The 18,967-nt window shown below is 43.8% G+C and overlaps 1 protein-coding gene across 3 annotated transcripts in view; it reads right to left on the bottom strand.

Moving 5' to 3' along the window:
* arhgap29a (Rho GTPase activating protein 29a) overlaps nt 1-18,042 on the bottom strand; it is a 162,077-nt gene extending 144,035 nt beyond the window's left edge. For all 3 annotated transcript variants that reach the window (XM_061922336.1, XM_061922338.1, XM_061922335.1), the window contains exons 1-2: nt 17,850-18,042; nt 14,335-14,654 (exon numbers count right to left, since the gene is read on the bottom strand). In XM_061922336.1, coding sequence (XP_061778320.1) covers nt 14,335-14,596 — 262 coding nt within the window. In that variant the 5' untranslated portion in view covers nt 14,597-14,654; nt 17,850-18,042. The remainder of the gene's footprint in view (nt 1-14,334; nt 14,655-17,849) is intronic.
* Nucleotides 18,043-18,967: the final 925 nt, after the last annotated feature.

Genomic DNA, 18,967 nt, shown 5'->3' on the forward strand with positions numbered 1-18,967 from the left:
TGCTTCAAAACTCACCAAATTTGACACACGTCGGTATAGCAAACCTTCCCAACATATTAAGCAACCAATCCCCAAAAATTAAAATTGCGCTCTAGCGCCCCCTAGGAAAAAATTACAGACAAAACTGCATGTAACTTCTGTTAGGAATGTCATAGCGACATGAAACAAAAACTCCTATGTAGGTCTGACTTGGACCCAATTTTCATACACTCACTTCTTTCAGCAAAAATCTACAGGAAGTTGGCAAAAACCCCTTCAAAATAAAATTTGCGCAAAAAATGCAATTTTTGCCTCTTTGCGCTGTAATTTGACCCCTTTAAAATGCTTCAAAAGTCACCAAACTTGGCGCACACATAAGGACTGGCGAATATTGCGATCTAATGAAAAAACCAAACCCCAAAACTCCAAATTGCGCTCTAGCGCTATTTTTGAATAAAACACTGAAAAAACTGCTCCTAGGAAGAAAACACTGACAAAATTGCTTGTAACTTCCGGTAAGAATGTCGGAGAGACATGAAACAAAAACCTCTATGTAGGTCTCGCTTGGACCTACATTTCATAGATTGACAACCCCCAACAAAAATCAACAGGAAGTTTGCAATCCCCCCTTCAAAACAAAAGTTTTGTAAAAACCGGTCACCTTTCTTCAAACATTATCTCCTCTGAGTGCGTTTGTTGTTTTGCTTCAAACTCGCACAGGAGAGAGATTGAACCCTTCTCATTAAAAGTATAGAACAGAGTTTTGATAAGTTCTCAGGTTTTGATTTTACGCGCCTTCAAAGAACCCCTGTGCAAAGTCTCCTAAAAAATGTCATTTTTGCCTCTTCGAGCTGTTATTTGACCCCCTTAAAATGCATCTAAACTCAAACTTGACACACACATCAGGTCTGGCAAAAATTGCGATCTGATGAAAAAACCTAACCTCAAAACTCAAAATTGCGCTCTATCGCCCCCCTAGGAATACAACACGGACAAACTGCTCCTAGGAAGAAAACACAGACAAAACTGCTTGTAACTTCCGGTAGGAATGTCAGAGAGACATGAAACAAAAAACACTATGTAGGTCTCACTTAGACCTACATTTTAATCATTAACATACTTTAGCAAAAATCAACAGGAAGTTTGATATTTTCACTTCAATACAACAACTGCATTACTTTCACAATGCATTAGATTCTCAAAATAGTGGCACCAAGGCGTCTTCTAACGCTTATCCGGCCGTGGGTCTCGGGGGCAGCAGCCAAAGGCGGACCCGACCAACGCTGCTTGCAGCTTTAATTCCACTTGTAATCAAAGTGTTAAAAATAACGTTCAAAATACAAAACACGCTCATGCATTTGAATCCATCCATCCTTTTTCTACCGCACTTGTTCAAGAAGTTGCATTAAGGGTAAGAAGTGATTTATTTATTATTGGTTAGTTTAGAGCTTGCCCTCCCGGGGGTTCTTCCGACCACCAAGCACCGACATGAGAGCCTGTTTCAGGGTTGCAATATTTTTTATTTTTCAATAAGTCTCTCCGTTGCTTTCCAGCAATTGTCTTTTTCCCTTTTGTTCCCGCTCGTGCTCTGGCTCCAGCCCCAACCCTGTCTCTCCTCCTGGCTGCCGCTTATAACAGGGCGACAGGTGATCAAATAACAAGGCCCAGGTGGGCCTTCTACGCACTTGTCGCTGATTTCGAGGCCGGTCCTGGCACACCCTGCTTCGCTGCAGGCCCGCATACCACGCCCCCTCCACAGTTAGCTTCAGAATAACAATGTCATTACAAAGAATAAGGGACTTATTATACTGTAGAATTTGGTCCCACTTAAAAATGTACGCGTTTAGTTGTGTTCAGTGTCGAAAAAAATATTATACGGCTCTTGCAGAAATATATTTTAAAATATTTGGAATTTTTGGCTCTCTCAGCCAAAAAGGTTCCCGACCCCTGATCTCCGGCTTTTCACACACACAAGTGAATGCAGGGCATACTTGGTCGACAGCCATACAGGTCACACTGCGGGTGGCCGTATAAACAACTTTAACGGACGGGACGGCGTGGCGCAGTGGGAGCGTGGCCGTGTGCAACCCGAGGGTCCCTGGTTCAATATCCCGCCGAGTACCAACCTCGTCACGTCTGTTGTGTCCTGAGCAAGACACTTCACCCTTGCTCCTGATGGGTGCTGGTTAGCGCCTTGCATGGCAGCTCCCTCCATCAGTGTGTGAATGTGTGTGTGAATGGGTAAATGTGGAAGTAGTGTCAAAGCGCTTTGAGTACCTTGAAGGTAGAAAAGCGCTATACAAGTACAACCCATTTATCATTTAACACCGTTACAAATATGCCCCACATTGTGAACCCACACCAAACAAGAATGGCAAAACACATTTCGGGGGAACACAACAGAACAAATACCCAGCAACCCTTGCAGCACTAACTCCTCCAGGACGCTACAATGGCAATTTTTTTCCCATAACTTGAGTTGATTTATTTTGGAAAAGCTTGTTACTTTGTTTACAAAATTAGGCATGATAATGTGTTAATTCCATGACTGTATGTATCCGTATCGGTTGATATCGGAATCGGTAATTAAGAGTTGGACAATATCGGCAAAAAAGCCGTTATCGGACATCTCTAGTAAAAAGTAAACTTACCTACAATCTGATATATCTGATATATCACTAAGCTTTAGAACTTTCTAGTAAAAATCTCCTTCCACGTCTGTCCCTGACACCCACATTTTCAGGCCCGGACTGGAAAACACTCTGTGGAAACGCTCCCCACCCACACTGCTTGGTGCCTCCTCTTAGCTGCTGTGACTTAGATGACCATAGTAAGGAATTAAATTACCATAGCAACCAATTAATAACCATAGTAACTAGTATATCATGCAAAAGCGCAGATTGCGTTTTCTAAGTCCCAGACTTAGAAAAGATCACTGCACATCATAATGGTGGCGACAGTTTCCATCTTAAAGATCTAAAAAAAAAAAAATATTTGGGAATGTCCGGTGGGCCGGATGGATAAGTTGAGCATACACTTTTTTTTTCAAACATTCTCTTTTGAGGCTTTATGGAATGAGGTTTAAGCACAACACAGCCTTAACACTTTCCTCAATAGTACACGGTTTGTTTTCAGCGTCCTAATCAGGCTCAGTCCCCCTAAAATCGGCCTTTTCCTGTTTTTAGCCGGAACAAGTTCTCCGGTGGGAATACTCGGTCACGTGTCGTCAGCACGTTCGCAGAAACTCAGCCTGTGTTTACTGAACCATCTTTAAAAAAAAAACAAAAACAAAAAACAGGGCATTTTGGTTTGAATCCACTTCAGAAGTACAAACCCCGTTTCCATATGAGTTGGGAAATTGTGTTTGATGTACATATAAACGGAATACAATGATTTGCAAATCCTTTTCAACCCATATTCAGTTGAATATGCTACAAAGACAACATATTTGATGTTCAAACTCATAAACTTCATTTTTTTTTTTGTGCAAATAAAAATTAACTTAGAATTTCATGAGCCAAAGTAGTTGGGAAAGGGCATGTTCACCACGGTGTTACATCACCTTTTCTTTTAACAACACTCAATAAACGTTTGGGAACTGAGGAAACTAATTGTTGAAGCTTTGAAAGTGGAATTCTTTCCATTCTTTCCATTCTTGTTTCATGTAGACCTTCAGTCCTTCAACAGTCCGGGGTCTCCGCTGTCGTATTTGACGCTTCATAATTCGATGGGAGACAGGTCTGGACTGCAGGCAGGCCAGGAAAGTACCCGCACTCTTTTTTTTTACAAAGCCACGCTGTTGTAACATGCTGAATGCGGCTTGGCATTGTCTTGCTGAAATAAGCAGGGGCGTCATTGAAAAAGACGGCGCTTAGATGGCAGCATATCCATCCATCCATCCATTTTCTACCGCTTGTTCCCTTTTTGGGTCGCGGGGGGCGCTGGCGCCTATCTCAGCTATAATCGGGCGGAAGGCGGTGTACACCCTGGACAAGTCGTCACCTCATCGCAGGGCCAACACAGATAGACAGACAACATTCACACTCACATTCACACACCAGGGCCAATTTAGTGTTGCCAATCAACCTATCCCCAGGTGCATGTCTTTGGAAGTGGGAGGAAGCCGGAGTACCCGGAGGGAACCCACGCAGTCACGGGGAGAACATGCAAACTCCACACAGAAAGATCCCAGGACCTTCGTATTGTGAGGCAGACGCACTAACCCCTCTCCCACCGTGAAGCCCGATGCAGCATATTTTGTACCTTTCAGCATTAATGGTGCCTTCACAGATGTGTAAGTTACCCATGCCTTGGGCACTAATGCACCCCCATACCATCACAGATGCTGGCTTTTAAACTTTGCGTCGATAACAGTCTGGATGGTTCGCTTCCCCGATGTCAAATGTTTGGGAACTGAGGAAACTAATTGTTGAAGCTTTGAAAGTGGAATTCTTTCCCATTCTTGTTTTATGTAGAGCTTCATTCCTTCAACAGTCCGGGGTCTCCGCTGTCGTATTTTACGCTTCATAATGCGGCACGCATTTTCCATGGGAGACAGGTCTGGACTGGAGGCGGGCCAGGAAAGTACCCGCAGTCTTTTTTTTTTTAAAGCCACGCTGTTGTAACACATGCTGGATGTGGCTTGGCATTGTCTTGCTGAAATAAGCAGGGGCGTCCATGAAATAGATGGCAGCATATGTTGTTCCAAAACCTGTATGTACCTTTCAGCATTAATGGTGCCTTCACAGATGTGTAAGTTACCCATGCCTTGGGCACTAATGCACCCCCATACCATCACACATGCTGGCTTTTCAACTTTGCGTCGATAACAGTCTGGATGGTTCGCTTCCCCTTTGGTCCGGATGACACAATGTCGAATATTTCCAAAAACAATTTGAAATGTGGACTCGTCAGACCACAGAACACTTTTTCACTTTGCATCAGTCCATCTTAGATGATCTCAGGCCCAGAGAAGCCGGCGGCCTTTCTGGATGTTGTTGATAAATGGCTTTCACTTTGCATAGTAGAGCTTTAACTTGTACTTAAAGACGTAGCGACAAACTGTATTTAGTGACAGTGGTTTTCTGAAGTGTTCCTGAGCCCATGTGGTGATATCCTTTAGAGATTGATGTCGGTTTTTGATACAGTGCCGTCTGAGGGATCGAAGGTCACGGTCATTTGATGTTGTGCCGCTTACGTGGAGTGATTTCTCCAGATTCTCTGAACCTTTTGATGATACTATAGACTGTAGATGTTGAAATCCCTAAATTTCTTGCAATTGCACTTTGAGAAACGTTGTTCTTAAACTGTTTGACTATTTGCTCACGCAGTTGTGGACAAAGGGGTGTACCTCGCCCCATCCTTTCTGGTGAAAGACTGAGCATTATTTGGGGAAGCTGTTTTAATACCCAATCATGGCACCCACCTGTTCCCAATTAGCCTGCACACCTGTGGGATGTTCCAAATAAGTGTTTGATGAGCATTCCTCAACTTTATCCGTATTTATTGCCACCTTTCCCAACTTCTTTGTCACGTGTTGCTGGCATCAAAGTTTATGGAGTTTGAACATCAAATATGTTGTCTTTGTAGCATATTTAACTGAATATGGGTTGAAAAGGATTTGCAAATCATTGTATTCTGTTTATATTTACATCAAACACAATTTCCCAACTCATATGGAAACGGGGTTTGTGATATCATTTTACAGCGGTCTGCAAAAATGTCTTTCACACAAACCTTTGCAGGCGACTGGGCGGCTGCTGCGCGGGCGAAACAATAACGCGTCCTTTTATGTAATCGTGCAGATTGCAGACGCCCTAACTGCTCTGTGAGTCACGCCAAAATGGTGTTGGCTAAAACCTGGAATGTGTCAAGGGAACCAGGAAGTAGACTTAGGTAATCTGTGCTTAACCGGCGCCTCGAGTGCAGCCCGGAGTCAGCTTTTGTATTGTGTGAAGTGAAGTGGAATTATATAGCGCTTTTCTCTAGTGACTCAAAGCGCTTCACATAGTGAAACCCGATATCTAAGTTACATTTAAACCAGTGTGGGTGGCACTGGGAGCAGGTGGGTGAAGTGTCTTGCCCAAGGACACAACGGCAGTGACTGGGATGGCGGAAGCGGGAATCGAACCTGCAACCCTCAAGTTGCTGACACGGCCGCTCTACCAACCGAGCTATGCCGTAAATTCATTCGATATCCATAAATTCACTAATAAAAATCGCTCAGCACAGGAGTGTCCAAAGTCAACTGCCTTCTTAACATCCATCTTCTTATGCTTATCCCAGGTCGGGTCGCGGGGGCAGCAGCCTAAGCAGAGAAGCCCAGACTTCCTCTCCCAGCCACTTCGTACAGCTCCTCCCGGAGCGATCCGAGGCATTCCCAGCCCAGCCGGGGGACATAGTCTCACCAACGTGTCCCTGGGTCTTCCCCCGTGGCCTCCTACTAGTCGGACATGTCCTGGGGGGACTGACCAACGCAGTTCTCTAGGCACTCCTGCTTGTTTCCCGAAACGTGGACAAACCAACAACAAACAGCTACAAGACGCCATATTTCATTACAATAAGCTCGGGGGAGTTTGACGAAGTCCGTCCATCCATCTTCTTCGGGTTATCCAAAGTCGGGTCGCGGGAGGCAGCAGCCTAAGCAGAGAAGCCCAGACTTCCCTCTCCCCAGCCACTTCGTAAAACTCCTTCCGGAGCGATCCCGAGGCATTCCCAGGCCAGCCAGGGGACATAGTCTCACAACGTGTCCTGGGTCTTCCCCGTGGCCTCCTACCAGTCGATCGGACATGTCCTGGGAGGACTGACCAAGCGCAGTTCTCTAGGCACTCCTGCTTGTTTCCCGAAACGTGGACAAACAACAACAAACAGCTACAAGACGCCATATTTCATTACAATAAGCTCGGGGGAGTTTGACGAGGTCGTCCATCCATCTTCTTCGGTTATCCAAAGTCGGGTCGCGGGGGCAGCAGCCTAAGCAGAGAAGCCCAGACTCCCTCTCCCCAGCCACTTCGTAAAACTCCTTCCCTGAGCGATCCCGAGGCATTCCAGGCCAACCGGGGGACATAGTCTCACCAACGTGGTCCTGGGTCTTCCCCGTGGCCTCCTACTAGTCGGACATGCCCTGGGGGGGACTGACCAACGCAGTTCTCTAGGCACTCCTGCTTGTTTCCCGAAACGTGGACAAACCAACAACAAACAGCTACAAGACGCCATATTTCATTACAATAAGCTCGGGGGAGTTTGACGAGGTCCATCCATCCATCCATCCATCCTCTTCGGCTTATCCAAGGTCGGGTCGCGGGGGCAGCAGCCTAAGCAGAGGAAGCCCAGACTTCCCTCTCCCCAGCCACTTCGTAAAACTCCTTCCCTGAGCGATCCCGAGGCTTTCCCAGGCCAACCGGGGGACATAGTCTCACCAACGTGTCCTGGGTCTTCCCCGTGGCCTCCTACCAGTCGGACATGTCCTGGGAGGACTGACCAACGCAGTTCTCAAGGCACTCCTGCTTGTTTCCCGAAACGTGGACAAACAACAACAAACAGCTACAAGACGCCATATTTCATTACAATGAGCTCGGGGGAGTTTGACGAGGTCCCGTCCATCCATCTTCTTCGGCTTATCCAAGGTCGGGTCGCTGGGGGCAGCAGCCTAAGTAGAGAAGCCCAGACTTCCCTCTCCCCAGCCACTTCGTAAAACTCCTTCCCGGAGCGATCCCGAGGCATTCCCAGGCCAGCCGGGGGACATAGTCTCACCAACGTGTCCTGGGTCTTCCCCGTGGCCTCCTACTAGTCGGACATGCCCTGGGAGGGCTGACCAACGCAGTTCTCTAGGCACTCCTGCTTGGACGTAGACAAACCAACATCAAACAGCTACAAGACGCCATATTTCATTACAATGAGCTCGGGGGAGTTTGACGAGGTCTGTCCGTCCATCCATCTTCTTCGGGTCGCGGGGGCAGCAGCCTAAGCAGGGAAGCCCAGACTTCCCTCTCCCAGCCACTTCGTCTAGCTCTTCCCGGAGGGATCCCGAGCGTCCCAGGCCAGCCGGAGAACATAGTCTCACCAACGTGTCCTGGGTCTTCCCCGTGGCCTACTACCGGTCAGAGGTGCCCTAAAAACCTCCCCAGGGAGGCGTCCTGGGGGCATCCTGACCAGATGCCCGAACCACTTCATCTGGTTCCTCTCAAAATGAAGGAGCAGTGGCTTTAAAGTCCTACTAAAACCCACTACTAGCGACCACGCAGTCTGATAGTTTATATATCAATGATGAAATATTAACATTGCAACACATGCCAATACGGCCTTTTTAGTTTACTAAATTACAATTTTAAATTTCCCGCAGAGTTTCCTGTTGAAAACCTCGCGGAATGATGTTTGTAACGTTATTGGTTGGCGAGGACATATTAGCCCAGCATCACACACGGCTTAAAGTCGTCTCTTTTCCCCGCATGATTACACAGTATTTTTGGAAATCCGGTGTTGCTGAATCTTTTGCGATTTGTTCAATTAATAATGGAGACGTCAAAGAAGAAAGATGTAGGTGGGAAGCTTTTAGTCTTTAGCCAAACAAACACAAGGTGTTTCCTTGTTTAAAATTCCCGGAGGTGAAGCTTTACTATGGATCAGAGCGGTCAAGCGAACATGTCAACCAGCAGTTTTCGGTGAGAAAATTGTGGAAATAAGTCGCCTCTTACCGGCGTCCTCCTGCAGCTGCCGTGACTTCTCTCAGAGACTCTGGCGTCAAAACACGCGTGGCCACACCACTCCGACTTTAAGGTACTATTTAACTTACTAAAACACCAGCAACACAATAAGCAGATAAGGGATTTCCCAGAATTATCCTAATAAATATGTCTAAAAACATATGAATCACTCTCACTGCCCTCGCCTTTTTTTTTTTTTCCTACGCCTTCACTCTAAATTTCCTCATCCACAAATCTTTCATCCTCGCTTAAATTAATAGGGAAATCGTCGTTTTCTCGGTCCGAATCGCTCTCGCTGCTGGTGGCCATGATTGTAAACAATGTTCGGATGTGAGGAGCTCCACAACCCGTGACGTCACGCGCACATGGTCTGCTACTTCCGTACAGGCAAGGCTTTTTTATTAGCGACCTAAAGTTGCAAACTTATCGTCGATGTTCTCTACTAAATCCTTTCAGCAAAAATATGGCAATATCGGGAAATGATCGAGTATGACACATAGAATGGACCTGCTATCCCCGTTTAAATAAGAACATCTCATTTCAGTAGGCCTTTTAAATTGAACTCCTCGGGTCGGACGTGCCCTAAAAAACCTCCCCGGGGAGGCGTCCGGGTGGCATCCTGACCAGATGCCAGAACCACCTTATCTGGTTCCTCTCAATATGGAAGAAGAGTGGCTTTACTTTGAGCTCCTACCGGATGACAAAGCTTCTCACCCTATCTCTAAGGGAAAGACCCACCACCCGACGGAGGGAACTCATTTCGCTCGCTTGTACCCGTGATCTTGTCCTTTCGGTCATAACCCAAAGCTCATGACACAGGTGAGGGTGGCAACGTAGATGGACCAGTTAATTGAGAGCTGAGCCGGAAGGCTCAGCTCCTTTTTCACCGCAACGGATCGATACATTACTGAAGACGCTGCATCGATCTCACGATCACTCTACCCTCGCTCGTGAACAAGACTTTGAGGTACTTGAACTCATCCACTTGGGGCAAGATCTCTTCCCCAACCCGGAGATGGCACTCCACCCTTTTGGGGGTGAGAACCAAGGACTCGGACTTGGAGGTGCTGACTCTCATCCCAGTTGCTGCGAATTGATCAACTTCACCACGATGGATCGATCCGCCGGTCGAATCTCACGCTCCACTCTTCCCTCACTCGTGAACAAGACTCTGAGGTACTTGGACTCCTCCCCTTTGGGAAGGCACTCCTCCCACTAACATTCTAAAAATAACATTTTATAAGAACAAAAATGGAAGAAACAAGCTAAGTCGCGAGACAAAGTCGAAATATTGACCCTAAAAACAAAGGTGGCACGGTGAATTTTTTCAAGCCGATACAGCTTACTTCCTGCTTCTCAAAACCGATACTGATAACTTACTTACATAAATAATTTTTCCAATGTGGATTTAACCTTTTATTACTAGGTGTGGTGAATTTACCTTCATCCCCTTGTTCCACCCCCTACCAGGTGAGGGGAGCAGTGAGCAGCAGCGGTGGCCACGCTCTGTAATCATTTTGTATGTTGTTAATATTCAGACATACTGCCAACCTTGAGACCTCTGAATTAGGGAGATGGGGTGGAGAGGGGGCGGGGGGGGTGTATGTTGTAGCATCCCAGAAGAGTTAGTGCTACAAGGGGTTCTGGGTATTTGTTCTGTTGTGTTTGTGTTGTGTTACGGTGCTGATGCTCTCCCGAAATGTGTTTATCATTCTTGTTTGGTGTGGGTTCACAGTGTGGCACATATTTGTAACAGTGTTAAAGTTGTTTATACGCCACACCCTCAGTGTGACCTGTATGGCGTGTTGACCAAGTATGCTCGCATTCACTTGTGAGTGTGTGTGTGTGTGTGTGAGAGTGTGTGTGTGTGTGAGTGTGTGTGTGTGTGTGTGTGTGTGTGTGTGTGTGTGTGTAAAGCCGTAGATATTATGTGATCCAAAGAAATTGTCTGTTGACCAAGTATGCTCGCATTCACTTGTGTGTGTGTGTGTGTGTGTGTGTGTGTGTGTGTGTGTGTGTAAAGCCGTAGATATTATGTGACCTTCAGGGCACACCCCCGATATTGTTGTCTGGGTGGAAATCGGGGATGAATTCGGGAGAATGGTTGCCCCGGGAGATTTTCAGGAGGGGCAATGAAAATCGGGAGTCTCCCGGGAAAATCATGAGGGTTGGAAAAAATTTTTCTCTCAAACACGGCTCACTGAAAAAGCTTAACTTATTCTTACTATAACAATCTAAAAGGTTAATACAGTTCGCTTCTCTTTCGTCCCCTCCGTTTATCTGCTTTCTTTTGTACTTCGGGTTATCATTACATTTATGTTTTATAGCATTTATAACAATGATATTATTGATACTAATTATTGTTATTATCCATTACCAATAGTGCCGTTTCTGTCGGTATTTGGACATCCCGGTCTTAGCATACATTGAACCCACTTTAGTTTTGTTATAGCGGGCTTTTGTATTCAACCTAATTGGTTGAGAACATATTGGAACCTACATACCTCATTTCCTTCAATAATAGTTGTCAGGAGCACATTTTGCTGTATTCTACAGTGCAATAACCTCTTTAGTAGAAAACTGATAAGACTGTTTGAGGGGCCGCGCAGTCAAGGCCGCCATGGGACAAATTAGAAAGGTGGGTTGTTACTTTAAACGTTTGAGCCGGCAAGTTGTGGATGTTACACACAAACTGGTTCGTCCAAACAAGGACCATGAATGCAGTAAATGTGGATGTTACACACAAACTGGTTCGGTCCAAACAAGGACCATGAATGCAGTAAATGTGGATGTTACACACAAACTGGTTCAGTCCAAACAAGGACCATGAATGCAGTAAATGTGGATGTTACACACAAACTGGTTCAGACCAAACAAGGACCATGAATGCAGTAAATGTGGATGTTTACACACAAAACTGGTCAGAACAAACAAGGACCATGAATGCAGTAAATGTGGATGTTACACACACAAACTGGTTCAGACCAAACAAGGACCATCAATGCAGTAAATGTGGGATGTTACACACAAACTGGTTCAAACCAAACAAGGACCATGAATGCAGTAAATGTGGATGTTACACACAAAACTGGTTCAGACCAAACAACGACCATGAAAGTAGTAAATGTGGATGTTACACACTAACTGGTTCAAACCAAACAAGGACCATTAATGCAGTAAATGTGGATGTTACACAGAAACTGGTTCAAACCAAACAGGGACCATTAATGCAGTAAATGTGGATGTTACACACAAACTGGTTCAGACCAAACAAGGACCATGAGTGCAGTAAATGTGGATGTTACACACAAAACTGGTTCAGACCAAACAAGGACCATGAATGCAGTAAATGTGGATGTTACACACAAACTGGTTCAGAACAAACAAGGACCATGAATGCAGTAAATGTGGATGTTACACACAAACTGGTTCAGACCAAACAAGGACCATGAATGCAGTAAATGTGGATGTTACACACAAACTGGTTCAAACCAAACAAGGACCATGAATGCAGTAAATGTGGATGTTACACACAAACTGGTTCAGACCAAACAACGACCATGAAAGTAGTAAATGTGGATGTTACACACTAACTGGTTCAAACCAAACAAGGACCATGAATGCAGTAAATGTGGATGTTACACACAAACTGGTTCAGACCAAACAACGACCATGAAAGTAGTAAATGTGGATGTTACACACTAACTTGTTCAGTCCAAACAAGGACCATGAATGCAGTAAATGTGGATGTTACACAAAAACTGGTTCGGTCCAAACAAGGACCATGAATGCAGTAAATGTGGATGTTACACACACAAACTGGTTCGGTCCAAACAAGGACCATGAATGCAGTAAATGTGGATGTTACACACAAACTGGTTCGGTCCAAACAAGGACCATGAATGCAGTAAATGTGGATGTTACACACAAACTGGTTCGGTCCAAACAAGGACCATGAATGCAGTAAATGTGGATGTTACACACAAACTGGTTCAGTCCAAACAAGGACCATGAATGCAGTAAATGTGGATGTTACACACAAACTGGTTCAGTCCAAACAAGGACCATAAATGCAGTAAATGTGGATGTTACACACTAACTGGTTCGGTCCAAACAAGGACCATGAATGCAGTAAATGTGGATGTTACACACAAACTGGTTCAGTCCAAACAAGGACCATGAATGCAGTAAATGTGGATGTTACACACAAACTGGTTCAGTCCAAACAAGGACCATAAATGCAGTAAATGTGGATGTTACACACAAACTGGTTCGGTCCAAACAAGGACCATGAATGCAGTAAATGTGGATGTTACACACAAACTGGTTCGGTCCAAACAAGGACCATGAAAGCAGTAAATGTGGATGTTACACACAAACTGGTTCGGTCCAAACAAGGACCATGAATGCAGTAAATGTGGATGTTACACACTAACTGGTTCAGTCCAAACAAGGACCATGAATGCAGTAAATGTGGATGTTACACACAAACTGGTTCAAACCAAACAAGGACCATGAATGCAGTAAATGTGGATGTTACACACAAACTGGTTCAAACCAAACAACGACCATGAAAGTAGTAAATGTGGATGTTACACACTAACTTGTTCAGTCCAAACAAGGACCATGAATGCAGTAAATGTGGATGTTACACACAAACTGGTTCAAACCAAACAAGGACCATGAATGCAGTAAATGTGGATGTTACACACAAACTGGTTCAAACCAAACAACGACCATGAAAGTAGTAAATGTGGATGTTACACACTAACTTGTTCAGTCCAAACAAGGACCATGAATGCAGTAAATGTGGATGTTACACAAAAACTGGTTCGGTCCAAACAAGGACCATAAATGCAGTAAATGTGGATGTTACACACTAACTGGTTCGGTCCAAACAAGGACCATGAATGCAGTAAATGTGGATGTTACACACAAACTGGTTCGGTCCAAACAAGGACCATGAATGCAGTAAATGTGGATGTTACACACAAACTGGTTCGGTCCAAACAAGGACGGTTTAGCTCGGTTGGTAGAGTGGCCGTGCCAGCAACTTGAGGGTTCCAGGTTCGATTCCCGCCTCCGCCATCCTAGTCAATGCCGTTGTGTCCTTGGGCAAGAATTGATTTACGTGGACCCCGACTTAAACAAGTTGAAAAACTTATTGGGGTGTTACCATTTAGTGGTCAATTGTAGGGAATATGTACTGTACTGTGAAATCTACTAATAAAAGTTTCAATCAATCAATCAATCAATCAAAAAGTATATAAATATACTATATAGTATATAATACATTTTTGAAGGACGATTATCAAATCGAGGTCTTTTGTGTATATAGTAAAAGTTGGACATCTTTGAGTTCAACTCATGCAAAATGGAAGCAAAAACAACAGTGTTGCGTTTGTATTTTTGTTCTGCGTTTAACTTTCTCTCTCTCACCATTCGGACTAATCAACAATTTCTCACATTTTTTTCAGCTGATTCTTTTCAACACTTGAGTGCCGTCATCCAGACTAGTTGTTTTTTTTTTTTGCAAAAGGTCCCTAAAAACAGCAGCAGCGCTCCTGTAAATCCGATAAAAGTAACCCCCCCTGCATGCCTCCGCTTTCATGAAACGTCGCCCCTAAAACAGTTCAGCTGACCAAAAGCTTACCTGCGATGTTGAAGGCCTCTTTCAGATGAAGCAACACTTCGGCAAACTTGCGTATGTCGACGACCGTCTGCAAGATGTAGTTGGGGTCCGGGGCGGGGTTGTCTAGGCTCAGCGAGTGCATCGGGGGGCCCTCGGAGGCCCTTCTCAACATGGAGGCGCTCTCGGCCGTCGTTCCTCCTCCGCCGCCGCCTCCACCTCCACTACTGCCACCTCCATCACCGCCACCTCCACCAGTGCTGTGGTGCTGGATGGCGGCCAGCATGCTTCCTTGGTGCAGTGGTTTCAACGCAGGGCTCACATCCAGCACGGGGCGAGGGTTGCTGCAAAGAGATGACATCGCCGAGTGTTTTTTTTTTTTTTTAGCAGGCAACTTTGGTTTCATAATAACATTCCAAAGAAAGACAAAAAAGAATCTGCAGAGTGTATCAAAGTTAGCGATCATAATCAACAACCGCATTAGAACAACCTTCCATCTGTATAATTCAAACATGCAACCACAACAATAAACATAATGCTGTAAATACATTATGTAAACAAAGACCAGAAACTACATTATATTTCTGAAGGTAATGGTTAAAATATGTAAACATTGCCACACTTTTGGGTGAAATTGTGGTAGCTGTTGTTGCAAAGAGTGACGCACATTTACTGCATTCCTGGTCCTTATTCGGACTGAACCAGTTTGAATGTAACACCCACATTTACAGCAATCCTGGTCCTTTTTTGGACTGAACCAGTTTGTGTGTAACATCCACATTTACTGCAATCCTGGTCCTTTTTTGGACTGAACCGGTTTGTGTGTAACATCCACATTTACTGCATTCATGGTCCTTGTTTGGACCGAACCAGTGTGTGTGTAAAATCCACATTTACTGCATTCATGGTCCTTGTTTGGACCGAACCAGTTTGTGTGTAACATCCACATTTACTGCATTCATGGTCCTTGTTTGGACTGAACCAGTTTGTGTGTAACATCCACATTTACTGCATTCATGGTCCTTGTTTGGACCGAACCAGTTTGTGCGTAACATCCACATTTACAGCATTCATGGTCCTTGTTTGGACTGAACCAGTTTGAATGTAACACCCACATTTACTGCAATCCTGGTCCTTTTTTGGACTCAACAAGTTAGTGTGTAACATCCACATTTACTGCATTCCTGGTCCTTGTTTGGACCGAACCAGTTTGTGTGTAACATCCACATTTACAGCATTCATGGTCCTTGTTTGGACTGAACCAGTTTGAATGTAACACCCACATTTACTGCAATCCTGGTCCTTTTTTGGACTCAACAAGTTTGTGTGTAACATCCACATTTACTGCATTCATGGTCCTTGTTTGGACCGAACCAGTTTGTGTGTAACATCCACATTTACTGCATTCATGGTCCTTATTCGGACTGAACCAGTTTGTGTGTAACATCCACATTTACTGCATTCATGGTCCTTGTTTGGACTGAACCAGTTTGTGTGTAACATCCACATTTACTGCATTCATGGTCCTTGTTTGGTTCGAACCAGTTTGTGTGTAACATCCACATTTACTGCATTCATGGTCCTTATTCGGACTGAACCAGTTTGTGTGTAACATCCACATTTACTGCATTCATGGTCCTTATTCGGACTGAACCAGTTTGTGTGTAACATCCACATTTACTGCATTCATGGTCCTTGTTTGGACTGAACCAGTTTGTGTGTAACATCCACATTTACTGCATTCATGGTCCTTGTTTGGTCTGAACCAGTTTGTGTGTAACATCCACATTTACTGCATTCATGGTCCTTATTCGGACTGAACCAGTTTGTGTGTAACATCCACATTTACTGCATTCATGGTCCTTATTCGGACTGAACCAGTTTGTGTGTAACATCCACATTTACTGCATTCATGGTCCTTGTTTGGACTGAACCAGTTTGTGTGTAACATCCACATTTACTGCATTCATGGTCCTTGTTTGGTTCGAACCAGTTTGTGTGTAACATCCACATTTACTGCATTCATGGTCCTTATTCGGACTGAACCAGTTTGTGTGTAACATCCACATTTACTGCATTCATGGTCCTTATTCGGACTGAACCAGTTTGTGTGTAACATCCACATTTACTGCATTCATGGTCCTTGTTTGGACTGAACCAGTTTGTGTGTAACATCCACATTTACTGCATTCATGGTCCTTGTTTGGACTGAACCAGTTTGTGTGTAACATCCACATTTACTGCATTCATGGTCCTTGTTTGGTCTGAACCAGTTTGTGTGTAACATCCACATTTACTGCATTCATGGTCCTTGTTTGGACCGAACCAGTTTGTGTGTAACATCCACATTTACTGCATTCGTGGTCCTTGTTTGGTTCGAACCAGTTTGTGTGTAACATCCACATTTACTGCAATCCTGGTCCTTTTTTGGACCGAACCAGTTTGTGTGTAACATCCACATTTACTGCATTCATGGTCCTTGTTTGGACTGAACCGGTTTGTGTGTAACATCCACATTTACTGCATTCATGGTCCTTGTTTGGACCGAACCACTTTGTGTGTAACATCCACATTTACTGCATTCATGGTCCTTGTTTGGACCGAACCAGTTTGTGTGTAACATCCACATTTACTGCATTCGTGGTCCTTGTTTGGTTCGAACCAGTTTGTGTGTAACATCCACATTTACTGCAATCCTGGTCCTTTTTTGGACCGAACCAGTTTGTGTGTAACATCCACATTTACTGCATTCATGGTCCTTGTTTGGACTGAACCAGTTTGTGTGTAACATCCACATTTACTGCATTCATGGTCCTTGTTTGGACTGAACCAGTTTGTGTGTAACATCCACATTTACTGCATTCATGGTCCTTGTTTGGTCTGAACCAGTTTGTGTGTAACATCCACATTTACTGCATTCATGGTCCTTGTTTGGACCGAACCAGTTTGTGTGTAACATCCACATTTACTGCATTCGTGGTCCTTGTTTGGTTCGAACCAGTTTGTGTGTAACATCCACATTTACTGCAATCCTGGTCCTTTTTTGGACCGAACCAGTTTGTGTGTAACATCCACATTTACTGCATTCATGGTCCTTGTTTGGACTGAACCGGTTTGTGTGTAACATCCACATTTACTGCATTCATGGTCCTTGTTTGGACCGAACCACTTTGTGTGTAACATCCACATTTACTGCATTCATGGTCCTTGTTTGGACTGAACCGGTTTGTGTGTAACATCCACATTTACTGCATTCATGGTCCTTGTTTGGACCGAACCACTTTGTGTGTAACATCCACATTTACTGCATTCATGGTCCTTGTTTGGACCGAACCAGTTTGTGTGTAACATCCACAACTTGCCGGCTCGCACTTTAGGATAAGTTCTAATAGAGTTAAATCCAAATAGGGAACAATTTGACTCCCTTAACTCCAAAAAGGGAACAATTTGACCCCTTCAGCTGCCATCGTGTCCGACGAAAACAAAGTTATGGAATACTTTATACTTGTGAGCCAACTAATTCATAAAAACATACGAACCCGTAGCAGTATCCGGAAACAAAGTAGCCAAGTTAAAAAAAACGTGAAAAGACGACTCCAAGAGCAAAATTAATCCACAAAAATTGTTGCTGGTTGTATCCAAACTCCGCCACTGTTTCGTGGGCAGTTTTTGTCAGCTTAGTGACGTTATCTTTGATGTGGGCTTCTTCTTTAACAGCAGGTGCCGGCACATAAATTGTCAAGTAAGCCGGAGTTCAACCCGAGCATCCGGTTTGGTTTTTCAAAATAAACCCCCCCATTGATACAGATTTTGGAGCGTGACATCGAAAATACTGCAAATGTTGACTGTCTAAAACCAAGTAAATATCGTTTTTATTCGCTTTTTTTGTGTTTTGTTTCAAGCTCATCGAAATACGTTTGTGATTTTTAATTTGTTGATCATGAGTATAGTCAGGAGACAAACGGAGAAAGGGTTTTAGGCAAAAATAAAAAATAAAGTACCGAAAAAATAAATAAATAAATAAATAAAAAAATTAAAAAAAAAAAAAAAAAAAAAAAAAAAAAAAAATATATATATATATATATATATATATATATATACATTTATATAAATATACTACTATAAACTATACTACATGCTCCATCGATCGAACTGATACAACTAGCCATTGATATCGACATTTAAGTCAGAATGTTCACCCGTATCACAAATACCGTCCCTTATTACAAAAGTTTTGACCAGAAATTTATGTTTTATGCAAGTTTTGGCAAAAACAGCAGATATATCGGTGGGAAAAGATCAGTTGTTGTCTTTGACTTGGCTGACACCTGCTGGTCGACAAAGAGCATTGCAGCTCATTCGAACCACCCCCAAAAAATGGACAAGCAGTAGGAAATGGATGAATGGATGGACTATATATATTCAATAATAATAATAATAGATTTAATGTGTATGAATAATTGTTGTCGTAATCAAAACAATGCTCTTTTCTTATGTTTTTTTTTTCATGCATTATAACTCGTAAATAAACATTAGCAGAAGTCAGCTAACAATGGAGCTCTATTCCCCTTACAAAGCGTTTAAAAAACATATGCATCCTGTAAGTATATATGTACACATTCATAATAACACGTAGTATTGATGACCTAAATATTTT

This window comes from Nerophis ophidion, linkage group LG15 (assembly GCF_033978795.1).
Source record: "Nerophis ophidion isolate RoL-2023_Sa linkage group LG15, RoL_Noph_v1.0, whole genome shotgun sequence".
NCBI lineage: Eukaryota > Metazoa > Chordata > Actinopteri > Syngnathiformes > Syngnathidae > Nerophis > Nerophis ophidion.